The 20,581-nt window shown below is 41.8% G+C and overlaps 2 protein-coding genes across 3 annotated transcripts in view; one reads left to right on the plus strand and one right to left on the minus strand.

The window, feature by feature from the left end:
* Positions 1-3,141: 3,141 nt before the first annotated feature.
* ift27 (intraflagellar transport 27 homolog (Chlamydomonas)) lies at positions 3,142-12,367 on the minus strand. The gene is made up of 7 exons (XM_008280946.1): positions 12,187-12,367; positions 11,048-11,127; positions 6,820-6,879; positions 6,381-6,440; positions 6,037-6,154; positions 3,654-3,763; positions 3,142-3,483 (listed from the first exon to the last, which is right to left on the minus strand). The coding sequence occupies exons 1-7, from the start codon at positions 12,218-12,220 to the stop codon at positions 3,379-3,381; spliced, it is 567 nt and encodes a 188-aa protein (XP_008279168.1). The 5' UTR covers positions 12,221-12,367; the 3' UTR covers positions 3,142-3,378.
* A 105-nt stretch (positions 12,368-12,472) lies between these two features.
* The window catches only part of LOC103356703 (synaptogyrin-1-like), a 32,839-nt gene continuing 24,730 nt past the window's right edge, over positions 12,473-20,581 (plus strand). For both annotated transcript variants that reach the window (XM_008280948.1, XM_008280949.1), the window contains exon 1: positions 12,473-13,534. In XM_008280948.1, the coding sequence (XP_008279170.1) occupies positions 13,433-13,534 (102 nt within the window). In that variant the 5' untranslated portion in view covers positions 12,473-13,432. The remainder of the gene's footprint in view (positions 13,535-20,581) is intronic.

A 20,581-nucleotide genomic window follows, 5' to 3' on the forward strand; every position in this document is an offset into this window, starting at 1 on the left:
GTGTGGAGACGAACAGGTTGGTACGCTGCTGCCAACTGCAGTTATCAATTCTGTAATGCAGTCCCTGTCTGATGGCCAAACATGCTTCGCGCATTTTTATTAGCTGTAAAAAAAAAAAAAAAAAAAAAAGCACAGCAAGCATAATTTGAAAAATGGGAACATATGGCGGCCTTTTAGGTAATCCAAATATAAATTAATTAGGTTTTATCCAAACCTAGCAATTAGTGCTTAAAGTGTGTATTCGCCGTTTGCCTGTGAAGATTTTCAATGCAGCAACCAGTGAAATATAAAGTCATAAATGACCCGTTAACATAACATAAATGTGGCTCATGGATTGAGGCTCTGCAGTGTCTGACCTAGCTCACACAGACTTGGGTTGCACCACTCAGCTGTACAGAATGTAGGGCGACAACATCTAGCGCTTGAAACTTTTGGATTAGTTTTCACACAAAAATGGGTTCTAGTGTGTTTACACCCCTTCTTTACACAGTAATGTTTTGCACTAATAAGTACGATACAGGGACCCTTTTAGGAACATATCCCTCATACGGATGTAGAATGTCGGCTGTCCTGGTTTTATGAGACTGACATACATTCACGATACAGTACATTTATGTATGCCAACATTGTAATAGCATAACCCAATAACCCCAGGCATCCCATGACGACGATCAAACCATGACGAGGCAAGCTGCTGCGTCTCCCAGCTGTGAGGCGGCACGTGTTCTACACAGGAAGAGCTGGCATATCTTTGAATATCATCACACAGTAAGGGCTGCAAGGTGGCTCGCAGCAAGAAGGTCGCCGGTTCCGGTGAGGACACCCAGGAGTTTGCATATTCTCCCCGTGCAGCGTGGGTTCTCTCCGGGTTCTTCCTCCCACAGTCCAAAAACATGTTGAGGTTAATTGGTGATTCTAAATTGTCTGTAGGTGTAAATGTGAGTGTGCTTGGTTGTCTGTCTCTAAGTGTAGCCCTGTGATAGACTGGTTACCTGTCCAGGGTGTCCCCTGCCTTCCCACTGAGTCAGCTGGGATCGACTCCAGCCCCCCCATGACCCTAGTGAGGATTAAGTGATGTATAGATAATGGATGGATGGCTCACACAATAACTTTTAATGGGCGCAATGTTGCTTGAAAGCTGCAGCAAGGTTGCACGGTTTACATATTAGTGCATGTCCTAAACGTTTTTTTTTTTCGGTTGTAGAGTTTGATGGTGTTACATAAAAACTATGAAAACACGACCATGTCCAGCTCTACTTCCTTCTCGCAACCGTCCCTCTAATACACCTTTAAACTGAGTACATCCATATTGGTGTTGAAAATGAGAAACCTTTTTGATCACTTGAAAAAGCAGCAGCAGCAGCAGCAGCAGCAGCAGCAGCAGCAGCAGCAGCTCAGTGCCACGCATGAGAAAACAGAAGCACTCGTGGTATGTTCTAAAAAGTCACCCACCCAAAGTCACATATGAGCATTAATATGTAAGCCATGAGCAGTTTTAAAATATTTAAAATACATCAGAAACATCTCGAAATAGACCTCAGTCGCCCGCTGCAAGCCTCTCAGCTTTGCAGGGGAGTGGCAGTGACCGCGTTTGCCCTCTCTTGTGGCTAAAGGCTGAACAACAGTTGTTCCTGCCGCGTTACAGGTCTATTGCCGACATGTTGTGAATGCTAATTATCGAGAGTGAGTGATTGCGTTGGGTAGGGACTGATGATGGGGCATGCTAGAGAGCCACAAGCTTGACATTTCTGTGATCTCTGACCACCCGTTTCAATATCTGTGGAAATGAACTCTCTCCCAAAGCAATAAGCAACAGCCCACACTCTATCTTGCGGTATTATTAAGTGATATTCCCGAGGCATGACGCTCCATTTAAATTGAATAGAGGACTGAAGGGATACTGCTGAAGTTACGCATTCGTGTGTGTGTGTGTGAACAAATCCTAGTTCGGAACCACTGTTGTGAGGACCCTTTGGACCGCCCTCCTCGCAGCTTCAAAGGGTTGCTCAAGGAAAGCATTATGCCGCCGAGTGTCCTCGCAAGCACAAAAAAAAGTGTGTGTGTGTGTGAGTGTAATTACATTATGGGCTCGGCGCTGAGGAAACAACTGTAGCTGACTGTGCCTCACACATTACGGACATTTATATGAACATTTTATTGCCATTGTTTCTGTGTATATCTATATGCCTGTTGAAAGGGAAAGACAGAAAACAAGCACACACACATTACAGACACAAAACAATGAGGAGAGAAAGAATGAGAAGGATAAAGAGCCTAATTGCTATAATTATGATCACCCACTCAAGGAGTACAAAAACATTGTGCTGCAATAACAATTACAAGTTGTTAAACGCAGAATCTGTAAAGAACCTCATTACAAATCAGTTTTCATTTTACAGGAGTGAAGTTGCAGAGATTTCGTGTGTCATCTAGTAACCAGATATGTTGTGATTTTCCAAAGCATTTGAGAACAAAACGCGAGAGGAAGAAAATGAAAATGCATTCGGACTCCACATTTCCGAAACAGGACGGAGGCTCTCTTATTACATGCCGCAGTCAGTCTTTGTGGTGCATAATGAGATAAAAACCATTGTGTCTGGCTCGAACCGGCGTGCCCTCGTTTGAATGGTGGCAGCTGGTCTGAGAGGCAGGGAGAGAACAAGGACGTGGCTTTGACCTGGTTTGAATGGGAGAGCGCTAATTAGAACGGTGATTACTGGTTGTTTGCGCCGCACCGGGGACATGACTGAAATGATGTGAGAGGGCTGCAGCTGGGGGAGTTAACACAACAAGAGAGAGCAAGACAGACACAGAGAGGAAGATATAGGACTGGAAAAAGAAGAGACAGAAAGAAGGATGGAAGAGTTTTTTTTTGTTTTTTTTTTAAAGCAACACAGTAGAAGCGACGGAGCAAATGAGAAAGAGGTGAAAGCACACAAGAGGAAGTTGAGAGCAGGAACAAAGTGACATTGAGACGGAAATAAAATTTTAGAAATGGGAGGAAAAGAGGCAATAAATAATGGTGAGCTCACACCTTTGTCCTGGCTAAACAATCCAGAGAGAGGAGAAGAGAAGAAGAGAGGAGGTATGCTCTTTCCTTTACAGTGAGCTGGAGGTAATCACAACTAAGGGACAACGCAACTGATTATCACAAACAACTTTATTTGCAGTTATATTAAAATATTATCCCAAACAAGTCATTCTGGGCTTGTTGTGCAGTTTCAGTGGTGCAATAGAAAAGAGTTCATCTTACGTGTGTTATCTAACTAAAGCTTCAATAACCCTCAGTCTAATAAAGTCTCTGAATGAATATCTTTTGCCTGATGTCCTGTTGGTGAAAGTCAAGGTGTGTGTGTGTGTGAGTGGGAGGGGGTGGGTCTAGCCTGGATTAAGGTTTTGGATGGTTTCACGGCGCTCTTGGTAGAGAGAGTGGAAGGCCCGGGCCAAAGTGAGGAGAGGCGCGTCACAGTTTTCCATCTCCTTCTGTAAGAGACAAACATAAAAAAGACAATAATTAATGTTTAGACAAAGAAGGGACATCACTGGTAATGGGTACTTCTATTTACAGGCCATCCTCCAAATAAAGAAACGGTAATACCCACAATAATATCCCCTTGTATGCAAATGAAAACAATATATTGTGATACACTCACGGCCGATGTTTCGTGGTACTCCAATCCCTGGCTCTGGGCCCATTCCTTGGCCACGGATGCCTGCACCTCCCTTCTAGCAGACAGGTCTGACTTGTTGCCCACCAAGACACCTGGAAAAGATACAAATGAGCATGACTCAATAAGAAATGTGGTCATTGTCGTAGTTTAACCGTTTCACCTCTCATCCAAGAGGCTTCATCGGTTGCCACGATTAAACTACGAGAATAACCGTGACCTGGATGACTGAGAATCTTCACAGACAACAAATGTGGCATGTGTTATTCCACCTCCTGAAAACAACATGTACACTTCACAAAGTGTCTCTATACAGTAAAGCACAAGGAACAATTCTGGTGGATCAATCGTAGCAACTGGACTTGCTTGAGGTCCTTGAAGACGTTCCACCTCTCATCCAAGAGGCTTCATCAGTTCTGACTGACTAGTTGGGAGTTCCACATACTTATATCCTAAAGGAGCCATAAACACCTGAGTTTTGGTTTCAGTTGGGGGTTTGTTGCTCCTCCCCCTCGTTATGTGAGTCGTTACTGCTCCCCCTGCCACAAAGGGGTTCGTTAGGGTCTTTTGTGACTAGGTGTGCATGTGGTTTCATCTTCCTGGGGAGAGATCTTAGGACTGAATTGTAAACAGGTGAGAGATGATGCCTCAGACCTCCACCTCTGTTGAGTGATGGTCTTTCCAGTTTGACATAGATGGCTTCTTTCACCCCTCTCTCAAAAACTCAGGTGTTTATGGCTCCTTTAGGATATCAGTATCTGGAACTCCCAACTAGTCAGTCAGAGCTGATGAAGCCTCTTGGATGAGAGGTGGAACGTCTTCAAAGAACTCAAGCAAGTCCAGTTGCTACGATTAATCTATGAGGATAACCACGACCTGGATGACTGAGAATCTTCACAGACATAAGGAACAATATATCCCGGGTGTTAGAAATGGTTAAAGTAAGACTATAAAATAAAATCCCAATTAACATGCCACAACCTGAGGGAAAGTGAATGGACACACAGCAACTGCATGCACCAGGTGAACAATTATTACTGATCATGTCAAAATGTTAAGTTCTGACCCGGGCCTTATACGACACAGAAAGATAACAGCTACGACACAAAATGTAACAGATGTCAGGACTTACTTACATCATGAAAAAGTCATTCAAGGACATTGTACAAATAGAGGGCCATGGTTTAACTAGTGCACTTGTGCATTACTTGAGTGTTCTGCTGCTTTACACTTCACGACAATTTACTTTTTACTCTGCATCAATATGATGACTGGTTACTTTGCTTAGTCAGACAAGTAATACAAGATGTAATCAACAAATAAATTATGATGCAGCCTATTATTGTTGAAAAGCCCCGCAATGATGCCTCATTATTAGATCAAGATGAAACTTTATCGATCCCCCCGGGGATATTTATAAACTACCCAGCAGTTAGTATTAAAAATAAGCCCTACTTTCACCAGCTGCAGCATCAAAGAGATGAACTCATTCATTCATCAATAACTGTAAGTGTAGAACTAGATTGTTTGAAAAATAAGCCCCTCTGCATGACGAGTACATCACCTTTTAGTACTTTAAGTATATTTTGATGCAAATACTTTAGTAAGTATTTGAGTATTTCTACATTGAGAAAATCTTGTGTTTTATTTAGTACAAGCTCTGAGTACTTCTTCCACCACTGTGAGGCTGTGGGCGTCGAAAGTGACCAGCCAGAGGAGCGGAGTTATCAGCCGTTGTCCGGCCTCCTACGTCTCAAAAGTCAACTTTGATTGAGTTGTTGAACTGTTGGGAGTGTGTAGGGAGGCCTGAGCGTGCTCATCACAGCTCCCTGCTCACAGGACCACAAGTGTGCACGTGGATGGGTTTACACTCCTGGATGCTACTTCCTGCATCAGTTTATGTGTATGGGTTTTGAGACTAACTAAAAGCTGTACCTGATTTTTGTGTGACAAACAAGATGTGCTGTGTCTCATAGTGAGCTTTAGAGATGTTCCAGTCTAACTCTTAGACTGACAGCAAATGAAATCTTCATCCTTTAAGGAACTATTTGAAAGGTGTAAAGCCCAACATGTTCACTAAAGTCTGAGAGTGTGTCACATAACTGACTGCATTTAAAAATTACACAGGAACTCTGTACTATATCACAACTTTCCTGAGTGTGAAATTAAATTTTTGCTTTGACAAACCAACCTTATTTTTTCCAGAAATGTCACTTTAGCAGAAAAATAGAAACTCCATGACAGCAAAGCAAATTCCACTTCCTAGTTCTTCCTAGTTTGTGGACCCTGTCTACATGTTTTGGTCAAACTACCATTTAACAATCACTGTCAGCCTGGTGTTATTTCTTTGTCTATTCGTGGTTGTTACCTGGAACTTGGAGACCCTGGCAGCGGGCACGGACTCTCTCCATCCAGCGGCTGCAGTTGGCAAAAGACTGCTCACTGGTCAGGTCAAAAACCAGGCAGAGCAGTGAAGGTTTACCCCACTATGAAGAGGAAGGGTGATGATGAGGTGGGAAAGGTTGTGTAGGTTTGTAGGGAATGAGGACAGACACACAGAGAGGCAGGGTTAGCATCACAACAGCTTACTTCTGTCTACTTTTGTGAAAAAATAAATGCTTTCCTTTGTTTGTACTTTGAGGATGTCAACGTCTGGATGGTGACATTCACTAATGTAATTTAAATGGAAAAAATCCAGTGGAGAAGTCTCACCATTTTCTCACAGGCTTCCACTAATGTCTCCTTCCCTGCAGAGTCTATGATGTAGAGCTCCTGGAGGGGAAAGACAAGAAGAGACAGAAAGGGAAAAGGTTTTCTATATCGTCAAATGAGCTGGTTTAAACTTCCTGTTTTCTTTGGCAAGGGCATTAATGTTCCTCCTACAATGCTCTCATGTCGCTTACTGAACACAGTCTGGGAAAACTTCTTCCACACTGAGTGATGGATTCCGGGTCTTAATATGCACCATCTATAATGTAAAGACTTTTACAATAGAGAAGCATCCCAAACCACAGTTGGGTGCTTAATAAAGTATCTGTAGAGAAATATACCAGCTGCATTCAGCCTATTTTTATCTCATTTAGTTCAACAAGGTTGCAGATTAAATTAATCAGCAGCGTAAAAGAGAAGCGGAGACAATGGCTGGACTCACCACACTGTCGTTGGTCTCTGGGATGTTGACACATTTCATTAGCAGCTCCACTCCTGTTGTCTGCAAAGCAAACACAGCTGAGATGTTAATTATGCAGTCCTTATGCAATGTAAAGCTAAACAGGCCTTGTGAAGTGTGCAGGAAATGTCTTTCCTCCGTCATAATCCCTAATTCTGTCTGCATGCTTCTAAAAAAATCCCTCCACCCTATTGTCTTTTTAAAAATAGAGTCTTATTGTCTGTGTTTTCAGCCACATTTTTTAAAGTGTACATTTTGATTTAACTTTTTCCCCGACATGCAGCTATCACATTATGGGTGTGGCTGTCAAACATACATTCAACAGCTACCTTTTGTGGAGGAGAGAAGAGAAGAGAAGAGAAGAGAAGAGAAGAGAAGAGAAGAGAAGAGAAGAGAAGAGAAGAGAAGAGAAGAGAAGAGAAGAGAAGAGACATTTGGTTGTCAGACGGTTGCTGTTTGCACACAGCAGCGCAGACAGCGGCCTGGTGTGATGTATGGTTAATGTCAAAACACGAGCATCACTAATTAGCAGCTTGGCTTAGCTTGAAAGCAGCGTCACAGTCCTGATGTTTAAATCCTGACCAAACTGCCTCTGCTGTATCTCCATTACTCTCAGTCTTATTTTTCTTTCAAGAAAGATAAATGCTTTTTTTGTTGTTGTTGTTGTTTGGGGGGGACAACAATTAGTGAGGGTCATAATGGTTAATGGAAATCTAAGTACAGTGGTCTGGCTGTAGTTTTTTCTCTGGTCATTTTAGCAGATCACTGCCTACAAGCTGTTTTCACTGTTTTTTGTTTTAATTTTGACTGGTCAGAATAACAAGTGATTTGGCAGTGTATCAAATGGGAATAAATGTGTTAGTTGAACAGATGAACACCTTGGCCAAAGATGACATCAGAGTGTAACAAAACAGTAAAGTTTTGAGCCAAAAAAAAAAAAAAAAAAAAAGACCCCAGAAAGCTCCCTAGAGCTGAGAGGAAATTGACTCGGGTGATAATTTCCTGTTGAATGTGTCACTCAGAGCAATCCCCTTTCACATATTTATGTGGTTCTTTATATGAAAAGAGTTGCTATGCATGCTTTAGTGAAAAAAGCCACACTTTGCTAATTTATATAATTTGCAGTCAGACAGCTGTTTTACCTTTAAAACAAAAAAAAACATTTGCAAAATATGGATTGAACTTTGAAGGAGCTATATGATCAAAGACGACACAGGCACACTAAAATGACAGACATTGTTTTCTGTTCTTTTTTTTTGCATGTTGTAAGCTGCAGATGTGTTTTGGAATCAGCCCCCAATTGCAAGAGAGTGAAAAAGTAGCTACTTGAACTTTGGTCAAACTGTCTTGATGTAAGAAAAACTGCAGAGGATTTTCTTACATCCATAAGTAATTGAGATTTTTTTTTTCCAAGGAATTAATACAGGGCAAATAGAGGTAGCTATAAAAAGAGCTAAAAATGCAGGCAGTAGAGGGTACCAAGGATATGGATAGAACTTTGGTCTCATCACAAATGCACCGTCTTTACAAGATGCAAGATCTAACAAAGTCCTAAGTGGACTGGATGGTTGCAGGCTGCCTTTCCCCTCCATATACTCACTGGTATGTGATCAGTGGTGACCTTGAGGAAGCAAGTCGAGGTTTCCTCACATCAGCATCAAACTCTAAATTGATCTGATCTCCTGAGCTCACACTTAACTAAGCATGTCAAATGCAGGAGACTAAACCCACGAAAACACACACACACACACACACACACTTTTCACACTCACTGCCTCTGCGAAACACAAATACGCACACACCTCAGACCAACATTTACCTGATTCAAACACAGACACAGTTAATAACAAGCATCCGGTGGTACACATACACACATACAGACCCTGCTGCAGTCCCACTTCAGAGCGGTCTAATGAGCTAGTGTGATGCATAGGAAGCCTCTCGCTGGAATGTCAATGAGGGCCTATTAGTAACAAATAAGCTTGGAATATTGCTAACAGGCCGTCTGACATTTTCAAAGGAGGACGTGAGCAGAATGGTTGACAGCCTCCGCTACCCTTCAAAATCAAAAGTTGAAGAACATTAGGGATGGCTTGGGCGTCTGCACAAGGAATAACTCTTCACAGCACTAGTTTATTTTTCATATTAGTCCCAGTGGAAGAGACACACCGTCCCCTGTTTCCGTGAGCAGTGAAATCTTAAAGAGAAAATCCAATCCGATGGACGACAACAACATATAGGAAAAAGAGTAAATTAACGTCAAAGCAATTAGAGTCAAAATGAGATTAGAATATGTCTTGTATCTTAACATTTCAGTCTGAAGATTGCACCAAATAAAAGCTTTTGGAGTGTCCCAAACACAATTACTTGGAAGGAGCTCAGTACATTTTTTGTCAGTGTATCCAATTAGATTTTGATATTTCTTGTTCAGATGTTGTGCTTATGGCCAAACTGTTCTCATAGTCGATGGCTACCAATATAGAAACCTGATTTAATTACAACATGAATATACATTCTAACTCCTGCATCAAAAATTCATAGTGAGCAGCTTCAAAGTTTTAGAGAGTGGAGTTCCTTTCACATGAAGCACTTGGCGCCAAGTGAGTTAAAAATATTTCAGCTAATATCAAGCAAGTAGCTGGCTTCAAATAGGTGTTTTAACAGTTGCATAGCAACAGCAGAGACTGTGACCAGTACTTTCCCAGGAGCATTTCTTTCAGTGCATCCAGTTAATAAAGTGGTGTCCACTGGACACAGAGCCTTGATTTACAGGAACAACTGCAAACCTTAAATTGCCTCCACTTGCTATCAATATGACACCGCTTCTCATTTTCTTAATTGTTATATTGCATCAACATTTTAACACAATTCTGTGTGCTCTTCATTTCTTTGGATATTTTCATACTATGCTATAGTATAGATGTGTTAAGGCTTGTCTGGAATTCAGCCAGCACACATACCAGGCCAGTGCAAATTAAGAATGCAGCTCTATTGCTGCCTCTTTCCACTTTGTTAATACTCTGCTAGTCCAACATGAAGAGACACACACAGCATCACAAACAAGTGGGCATAAGCCTATGCAGTATGGAGAAACTCAACACTGTTGTTGTACTGTGTGTGTGTGTGTGTGTGTTTGCTTGTTAAGTACCTGTTCTGGTGGCTTTCCAGAATCCTCCTGTATTAATTATCGACGTTCCTGTCACCTCAGAACCCCCAATACTGCTGACACAGCAAGAGCTGAACAAACACACACACTCACACACACACTTGGCTCTTGTCCAGTATTTTACTCACCAACCCGTTCTGTACTCTAACCAGCTGCACGGCTTAGCAGTACACTCAGTGAATGTGTGCAGGTTGTAACGAAATGTATTACAGCTTCACCAGTATGTATTCATGTTCAGTGCAGGCACTGCCTCTGCATTCTGTTGCATTTGCAATGTATGGGCTTTGTCTGAAGCCCTTGGAACATTGACTGAAGGAATCACTGAGTAGCCATGACCCCATATATCACAGAGTCAGGTTAATGACACGGTTCCCTCTCTCATGCAGATTAGCATAAATAATGCAGATTAGCCTTCCCTGCATCAGCATTAATTGGCACATTATGCTGTTTTGCACTACAGTGATTCCTGTAGCAGATTTAGGAGACCTCTGCAGGTCCTTGAAAAGCTTGCAAGAACTTCCACCGAAGAAAGTGCATATATTATTAAGATCATGATTATCAGTGACTATTATTAATCTTTATCATTTACTACAAGCGCACACTTATGCCTTGGGTCAGGACCGAACAACTGAATATTAAATAAATACTGCAGCACTTCATAGCATGCAGATCAGGTTATTCTCAACATACTGCTGTCGGTTCTGTGCTGGCAGTGTGCTAGAATTAAACTTCATGAGTTGCTCCTTCAATCCCAATTCAAACCTTCAGTTACCCAACCTGAATATAAAAATATAAGCCTGTGGCTAGCCATAGAGCACAGCCCAATCTCTAAATCCCTCAACAAGTTGTTCTACAACTCCATCCCTCTGCTTTGACTGCGTGATGGGAATACAATACAATATATCTGCATTGTTATGAGGCTTGTTGCACAGAATACTCCACATATACACCAGTACATCTGGAATTGAACGCCCTTGTTGTTGACATTATTACACCAGAGGTCAAGCCATCAACCTTTTACTGACTAAGTGCCAATACTCTCACCATGCTGTAGTTCTTCTGGAAGAGTGTGCCATCGCTGTAGAATATATGAGAGAGGGCACTTTTTCCCACTGCAGCATCTCCTACACACATACACACAGGGGAATAAAAACACACAGAGAAAAGAATTTTATAATGTTTGTGTTTACATCATAATCCCTAATTTTTCAGTGGTTGATGGTACATAACTGAGTGTTAAATCTGTGTTTAAAGATTGCTTGGTTGATTAAAATCATAATAACCTTCATTTCTTTGTCAGGCACTTCAGTAAAAGTAGCAACACCACAATATAAAAATACCCAGTTACAAGTAAAAGCAATACATTTCCAACCTTACTGAACAAAACGTATTACCAGCAAAATGCGCCCAAAAGACAAAAATGATTTATTACACTCATAAAGGGGCTCTGTCAGTGTTCTCTCTGTATATGTTATACAATTTGATTATTGTTAGTGATGCATTAACATGCAAGCAGCATCCAAATGTTGTAGCTGACTGAAGCAGAACTAATTTATCTCATTTTATATGCTGTCAGATGGCTTAATTTATGGCATAACAATTCATTATAATTCCATCATTTGCTATATCCTATTTTAAAAGTCCCAATCTGCTGTAGAGTGACTTGTAACAACAACTGTCAGATCAGTGTTGTGAAGTAAAAGCATTTCCCTCTAAAATGACGTGAAACAGATAGGAGCACAATATAAAAATACTCAAGCATAAGTCCCTTAGAATTGTACGTAACAGGACTTCAATGAATTGATTTACTTCATATTGGTTCAGCAGAGTTTGAATACTGGTTATGCCAACTATCTGGTAGAGTATAGACACGATAAGTCACATTTCTCTGGGTTCAAATATCTACTACTCGCAGTAGCTGGTTTGAGTAAATGACAGTTACATCCAAGGCATTGTGAGCTAGGCAGCATTGCAGAGTTGAGAGCTAAATTGTTCGGATTTGCACACTGAACCAACATACACACGTCCTATGGTACACTTAGAAACGTATCAGACACGCATGTATCTCAAGGCTTTGAACACCTCCGTCGATCTCACTGAAGTTTCGTAGCAGACTGGTTAGCTTTAGCTCTTGTACCGTTAACCTCAGATAGCAGGATGGGCTAAACTTCCAAAAACCTTACCGACAAGCAGACACCTCGCCCTCAGCTTCACCATTAAAGCGAATAACTTCCACTGACTGTGGGTAAACTCTACTGTTTCACCGCTAAATGGGCCGTATTTCTGTTTTAAGCTATCTATACGTCTAAATTTTCTTCCTTGCGCCTCAGCAACATGAACACAACGCGTCTCTTAGCAACGAACCACAGAGGTGTCTCATTGGTCCAGTCAACGAACACGTGCGCCGCTTCGTTGTGCTCCTATTGGCTGATCGGGAGGACGTAAGGAAGAACGTTTCCGGGCATTTTGCTCCTGAGTGTGTCTGTCAGGCACGGCTCGCTTCGGCCGCCATTTTTAGCAGCACTAATATTACATAACAATTAAACTTGTGTAGCTCGTCGGAAGGGCACGACAGTATAAAGGGAGTAATGACGGCCTGAACGAGAACGTGTGCATGAAGGTTGCAGAACCTCGCAAGTATGAGCAAAGTACGGTGAGACCACTAGAGGGCGGAATTTCTTGCAGCAGCATCACAAATTACTTATTTTGACATGGACTTAGAAGTTTCGAGGTGTTATAATGTTTTAGTGTCGCTTTCTAATGTGAATTAAGATTTTAACAGTGGTTTTCAGACGGATAGACGTGTCCTGATGCAGACCAACATGCACATGGAGGCCCTTCATTTTTTGACGTATATAAATTTAATATCATCCCAGTTTAATCAACTTGTTTTCCTGCTCGCCCTTTCTTGTCCACTTGACACTAAAACAAAAAACAAAAAATTCAAATGGAAAGCGCGTGACTCCTTGTGGCGATCCTGTGAGCACAGGCGCGCTCCCGCCACAGACATTTCCGCGTGCTCGCAATGTTTTTGAGAGGGGCAGCGCTCCATCCGAGGCGTGACAACGGAGGCGCGTTCACGTGGTCGCCACCGGCTCCTGCGCTGAAAGAGAGGCAGAAAGCATCATCAAAACAGTGGCGAGCAGCTTCCTCTGCCCTGATATCAAAGGCACAACAGGGGGATTCAGAGGTTAAATTAAAAAAAAAGAAAGACAACAGCGAAGAGAGAGAGGGAACCAGAGGAGGCTGTGCGCCAAGGAGCCTGTCAGGGACGTGCATCCATCCGTGCAGAAGCAGCCGTAGTAGTGGCAAGAGCAGATTCGGGGATTTTCCGTGTCCCGGTGCTCCACACACACCCCTGTGCCTTTGAACCAGCAGCGGGGAGGAGAGGGGGACCAGAGAGGAGGCTGTGCAGAGAGGAGGAGGACCATGGAGGGGATGCAGGCATACGGAGCCGGGAAAGCCGGAGGAGCCTTCGACCCCGTCACCTTCTTCCAGCAGCCTCAGACCGTTCTCCGCATAGTGTCTTGGGTAAGCGAGCGCTTCATTTGGATAAAATAAGTTTGTTTTTAGCTTACAGAGTGGCTTTCTGCTCGTCAGACTGTAGCTGCTAATTAGTAAACGGGCAGTTTGCATGTGCATGTTGTCTAATGTGTGTCTTCTTGTTATTGGTTTATTAGAAGGGCCCACAAAGGCTTCATGTCAGGGGAGATTTTTAAAGAGATTGCAGAAAAAAAACATCACAACATGGCCTTTTTTTTTAAAACATTAAATTATTTTATTAGGAAATTCCCATTGCATGTTTCTGACTAGTCATTAGGCTGATTGGTTCATGCAGAATGAGTCCTGATCACTGTGCATCACATTTACCATCCACAGATAATACATTAGTGACCAAGTAGCCTTTTCTAATGGGCATACTGAGGACACACAGGCACACTCAAAGGATTTCATAACAAATAATTTCATAATAAGTGCCCACTCTCCATCCCCCAAGGAGGAGGAGCGCTAATGAAAAGGAACAGCAACACTTTTAAGAAGCACAGTAAACAGATAGTCAACAAAAGTCCTCAAAGTGTCTAAAAGTCACTCATGTTTTCAGTTTCTGGATATCTCATATGTGTTCCTGGTGTTTATATGAATATAAGGACTCAATGATGGCATTCACTTGGATTATATGTTTCTAAATTTAGTCCTGGTAGGAAATAAATGCACCATTTCAGCAGCATCGAGTGATGAATGTCCAATATTGTCAACGAAATACTTCTTAAACTGGTCAAGAGTGATGATAGTGTGAAGTCAGTGATTTCCTTAGTTTTTTTCTTTTGTAAAATGTCCCCTGAAAAGTTATTTTTTTTAAAACTTATCTTTTGTATTTAGCAGCCCGGCTAAACACAATAAATGACCGACTGTGAGCGCTCACTCAGTAAGATAAGGCGTACAATAGCTAAGGAATGGACTCTGCACTTTACAGCAGAAACTCTCACGGCTGGGATTATTTCTTATTTATAGAAGCGTGTCTACGTGTCCTTAAATAACAGCAAGAGCCTTTTTCAAGAATATGCAAAAAGATGAAGAGGCAGGTAGATTCGAGTACGTTGTGCTTTCCACTGACAGCGTCGCTCTTGTTATTGTTGGAAACACGGATCACAGGTCCTGATGTACTTGGAAACTGCTTCCCAAGTTAAGACTAATAAACACAAAAGAGAACATTTGTTTTCAGTGGAAAATGTGTAAAAAAATAAACTTAATCTGCTAATGTGGCCTCACATCAAAAACAGGAAAAAACTTGATGGATTGCAGTTTAACTTCTTCCGCCAAGTAAAATAGGTTTACCACTGTGCATTCAGACACTATGGGCCTGCTTTGCCCCTTGTGACGAGAAGCTACAAGTGTGACTGATAGTAAACGTAATGGTTAATGTATCTGTCGAATCTAAACCACATTAAAAAGTGTGAAAATATGCTGTGAGTGCGTTAACCCCTTAGCTCTGAATAGCATGTGAAGGCTGGTCATGTGGTTATGCAGTGACCCGTACGATTATCTAATGTAGCCTGCTCAGATATTAGGCCAGATTTTCAAGAGCAGATAACTACACTCATGCGAAAAGCTTTGTGTATTTTATTTTGAGATGGGCTGGATTTGTAGATAACACCACAGTGTAATGTATAAGAGATAGAGAGAGTTTTCAGTGTTGCTTGTGAAATGTATATTTAGACATATTGCGATGCTAAAATGCTCCAGGAGTCCTGTCAGTAGAAACTCTGGTATGTCAGGCTTTTTAAGAGTGTAAGTCTTGGATTTTAAAGATATCTGACATAACTCAATAGACGTCTTAATCCAATAGTGGGCTGCATATATTTTCCACTATGGCTTGCTTGGAGTTTACAGTGTTATCTAAGCTTGCACCTCATGATTCTTTCACTATTTTTCATGAACTGAATTAGCTGTACCTCAATTACTTACACATAATAATGAACAGTGTTTTTTTTAATTCAACCAACAGTCCAAATCTGAAAAAATGCTCACCAAGCAGTGATATTAAAGCAACTGAGAAGCTAAAACCAGCAAATGTGTGCTCTGTTTTTCTCTGTATGCATATCTTAGATGACCATTGGAGTCAGTATATTTGAGAAACACATGAATAAAAAGGCAAAATGTCCACATGTACAGGTATGGCATTTCCCCCTCATCGAATGCCCCGCCCTTAGGTGTCACCGGAGCAACGGCGTGTCTCCATAGTAACAGCCGTAGCCTGGGTTGTGACGTTTGGTGTGATGGTGTTAATACTCGGTCTACTGCAGAGTGTGTGGGAGGAAACTATCAGCACTTCAAACATTTGTTGATGGGGAGACGTCAGATAGGTTTCTGTGAGAGAGGGGGGACACCGGCAGCAAGAATGAATAGAGAGAAAGCAGTTTATGAATGGTGCTGGAGGGATCTCTCGGCCCTCGTTTTTTTTTTTTTCTCTCTCTCCATCTCCCACTTCTCCTGACTTACGAGGGCTGAATGTGGAGGTGATAATGAGTGTGTGTATGATTCAGCCTCGGGGAGTCGGTCCTGCATGTTTGTGATGATGCATGATGGATGGAGAAGAGAAGAACAGCGAACACAGTGACAGATGGAGGGAGAGACCCTTGTGTGTGTGATCATTTTCTAAATGAAGGAAAATTAATAATGGAATTTGTTTATTGAATTAAACTAAACAAGGTCAGACTCACCCGCAAAGTAGACATCTTTAGCCTATGGTTCTACTTTGATCTGTATTTAAAAGAGCATTACTTCTGACGCTTTGATCATTGCTTTTTTCTTTTAAGCTTTGAGGGGCGTTCCTTAACTTCTGCTGCTGTTCAAAGATTTGGTTTATCACCAGAGCACCTTAAAACATCCATCGAATCTTTATGCAACTAAATGGGCCGTTTAGCCGTGCCTTGTGCTTGACTCTGCTAAAGAAGCGTTATTATTTTCAGACGCTGACATGCCCAAAGCAGCGCGTCTGTCTGCCCGCGGGGGGAAAATGTAGATCAAAGTTCACCACCTAAATCTGCCGTGACACTACAGAGAACCTGATATTTGCTCTGTGTGTGGTTTTCCTCGAAAGGGTAAAAGAGTTCAAGCAGATGCTCGCTAACTTTCAGTATTGTTTCTGCAGCATCCACCATTCATCAAATGCCTCATTCATTTCCATGAGAATTTACAGCATTATAATGAACAACAAGTGACATTTGCTGGATGACTTATGAGCTTCAGAAGAAAACTCAGCTGCTCTTTAGTTTTTTTTTCTTTCAATAAAGTTCTCTTACATAAGTAACGTGGGTAAACGTTTTAAATGTGGCTGTGGTGGTTGTTAGCATATCAGAGGTTGAGGCATTTTGTAATTGGTGAGTAACTATTTGATATTAGTAACACAAACACACACACTGCAGCACATTCTGTCAGGCCCGTGTTACACAGGAACACACACACACACACACTCACGCACACACACACAGTTTGTTAGTGCCTACATGTCGGAATTCAGTTTGAAAGCTATTTTGAGAATGAAGTTGCATGTTTGCATTTTGTAAATGCCTCTATCTACTTGTGTGAACATATTGTGTGCAGATTTTTGAATTAAATATTCACAAATTAGCCAAGAGCAACAGGGTTCTTTAAACATTTTGGAATCTGGCCTGTGAGCGTCAGCAACACCCGTAAACTGACTGGTCTACGCACTGTAGGAGGGAGAGAGTTTATTGTCTTTTGCGGTAAACCTCACCCAGTTGGCTCTCTTCACCCTATTCAGGACTTTCATGTTGCCATACGGGGTCCATATATTTGTTGGTATTCATTACAGACTTTTACACTATGCCAAACAAATTTTCTGATAAGTTGACTTATTTTGGGTTCCAAATACATGACAAATGTCCCTCTTTTTATATTTAAAAAAATAAAAAATCTTCAAAAATAATTAAAAAAAACCCCAATACCTGTTACCTATACCAAATGGCCTGGGGTCCAAAGAGCCCAAAAGCTCTGAACAGGGTTAAGCCTGCATATAAAAACAAAGGTTGTGCTCCTGCCTTGCTAGAAATCAGACTCTGAATGGCTGCTGTACAAATCTGAAACTCAGCTGTCACAAGGTCGAAACGTTGCCTCCAGAGTTTTGCTTTGTGTTGGTAGACATGCAGGTCTTGCAGCAGGTGTTGGCACAACCGGTTCTTGGGTACAATGAATTGTAGTAGCAGGTAATTAGCAGTGGAATATCCTCAGTACATGCACAAAGCTTTGGAAAGCGGTGCCTTACAGTCGTGAAAATCTGATCAAAATTTTGTTCCTTAACTCCCTCACTTCACACACTGAACAAACAATTCAGCGTTTTGAATTTCCTGCCGTTCCTAATAGCTACTGGTTCCATTTCTGTACAACATAAACAACCTATTAGTAGACACTCTTGCTTCAGTTGTGTATGCAATCACAGTGCAGCCCAAGGCGACATTTATTTTGGCCAGCGTCACATTATTGCTTGTGTGGTGATGCAGACGGCTGTGGAGCTGACGTAGTTGCATTGCTTTGGACAGATAATAGCGTACACTTGGTGGTGTTGAAGAAATCACCAGCGATTCTTTGCTGGAGTTCAGGTCTGAGCGTTGAACTGCACCCGAAACAGTGACAAGGCAGCTTCAAAAGAGGCCCGGACAGTTTGCAAAACAGTTGTAATCAGTGGATGAAAGACTGATAAAATGAAGGAGTTAAAAGAGGAAAAGGTGAAATGCTGTGTGCTAATTCATTATCAATAGACTTGCTACAGTCTGGTCAAAGTGAATAACAGCAGAATAAAACAAAGAACAGTGTGCTCAAGATTAAGTTTAGTCAGAATTAAATGATTATTCTCTATCAGTGCTAAAGCAAGGTTTAAGTGTCCGCTAACAGCTTTCCACATGGAGACCAGATGCATGGATTCATTGTTGTGAATGGTTTATTTATGGTAAACTGTTTGGAAGAGGCCGACTACTTGGCCTCTAGTATTGCTGCTTGTAGCTTTCACAGTATCCTCGATCAGAATACGAGCATTAAAAGGTATAACCAGCACTGTTAAGGAGAGAGCGTTAACCCTAGTGTCTGTCTGAAATACTTTCTAGATGCTAGTTCTGTGGGAGGATCCATGATTTGACAGCCATCTCAATCACCCGTTGTTGTAATCAGTGACGTTTGATTACGTCAATAAGTTGCTCCAGCCATTGTTTGCCTGTTTATGTTACTCAAGATCCACTCATCCAAACTACTTGACGCTCAGCACTGCACTTCCTTCGGTCCCAAGCAACGCACCTGCCAAGTGTGAAGTAAAAGGGATGAATTGTTGAGAAAAGTGAAGAACAGACACACACACATGCGGAGACTCATTCATTTATTAGTGAGATGGGCTAAAACATGGAAAGCTACTGATGTGGAACTTTTTCCGGCCACTTGCAAATCTCAATAGATTTTTTCACATCAGCCAGTGAGCAATTCTTTATTCCCAAAATGCAACTAACTAGAGGAGCCGTATAGGCCAAAGCTGTTGAGTGTGCTTTGTATTTGAGTCAGATTTAGATGGAATACCGTTCACATTAAACTCAATCTGAATTGCTCCAGAATCTAGCTGTGACTGAATTGTGACAACTTCTTCAAAATGGTCTTGAGGTTGTTGTTGTTACCTGCACAAAGTTCCCCTTTTTTTCCGTCTGGTTCCAGTGCTTCAGATTTGAAAATGCCCCAAGATTGGACATACAGCAGAATTACTCCTTCAGTTTCAGTTGCTCTTGCCATTCAAAAAGCAAGCCTGTAACCGAATAAGCATGAGTCCAGATTGCAGTTCTACTATCACTTGATTCTGTTACGCTCGGCTTTACAAGATTGAGGAACCGTCTGTTTCCTTGCACCGACAATACAGCCTTGTGTTTTGGCCTCATCTGGTCATATTCTCACTCGCCGCCGCCGCCCCGATTCAAATGAAAAGATAAAACAAAAAAAGAGTGGCATATTGCAAAGAGCGCGGTGTGTGTGAATGACTGACTGGAGGCTAGATAGTAGCCGTGTTTATATGAGTGCTGCTGTTGCCCTGGACTTGTGATTATGTCTTGTCTGTCTCATTGTGTACCCTTGGTACTGCAGTGGCTCTCCTTGAATTGTACTTTGACAAGGTCTCCTGTCTCTCTCACTCTCTCTCTCATTACATGAGCAGCTGCTGCCATGGTGACAGCGGCAATCAGGTATCCCCAGTCCAGGCCAATGCTCTGCAGCAGACAATAAGCCCACATGCACCCTCACACACATACACACAGTATATAATATCCTCCAGCAGTATAATGCAGCAGCTAACTCATGTCTGACTTCTGGTGAGCATTACTCCTCACTGTCGTCTTCCTTCACAAGGTAGTTTTACTGATCATTCACTGGTTTGTTTTTTGTTTACTTCTGAGAACAGATCAAACAGAAAATCACAAACTATCTGATTCCAACTCCTGTCTCTGTATGAATGCATCATACTGCTGAGATGTTTTTTTTGCATTTAGCTAATGTTAATATCAGGAGCGAATGAGAAAAGCGCAACATAAACTTCAAAAACATGTAATGCAAGACCAGTGATCAGAGTGAAACACAGGCACAAATAAAAGAGTTCTGGTTGTATTCCTCAGGAGGCCCTGTTCTTACGTGGCTCTAATCCTGTTTCGTATGGATTGCACTTTATTGTTTCATTTGCTGTAATCACAGAAGAACAAAAAACATGTGGAGCTTGACAGGCTGAATAGTGCATAGAAGTTCTTTAACTTTTTAAAAGCAACAGTCCAGATTTGTTACACGGCGCTTAACCGGCTGTGCAAAGGTGCTCAAGGAGGCAACGTCTGAAGTCTGGTTAGAAAGTGAAAGTCTCACTTTCAGTAAGTACAAATGCAATGACTGCAACAACAGACAGTTATAATTTGCTGGCCTGTTTGACTTGGTATTGTGTCGTTCTGTGACAGCAGGTTGTCCTCTCGTCCTTCCAGTGTGTCAGACCACGTATGTCCACACTTCTGGGCAGAAAACAGATTGTATGTACGAGAGCATTTTCAGCAG

This window comes from Stegastes partitus, unplaced genomic scaffold (genome assembly GCF_000690725.1).
Source record: "Stegastes partitus isolate 25-593 unplaced genomic scaffold, Stegastes_partitus-1.0.2 Scaffold215, whole genome shotgun sequence".
Taxonomy (NCBI): domain Eukaryota; kingdom Metazoa; phylum Chordata; class Actinopteri; family Pomacentridae; genus Stegastes; species Stegastes partitus.

Coding starts and splice junctions, on each gene's coding strand:
- ift27 (XM_008280946.1), bottom strand. CDS start 12,220: ATGGTGAAGCTGAGGGCGAGGTGTCTGCTTGTCG. Junction 6,880..11,047: donor TCCAGAAGAACTACAGCATG/GTGAGAGTATTG, acceptor TTTGCTTTGCAG/ACAACAGGAGTGGAGCTGCT. Junction 3,764..6,036: donor CCAGGGTCTCCAAGTTCCAG/GTAACAACCACG, acceptor TATCTTTTCCAG/GTGTCTTGGTGGGCAACAAG.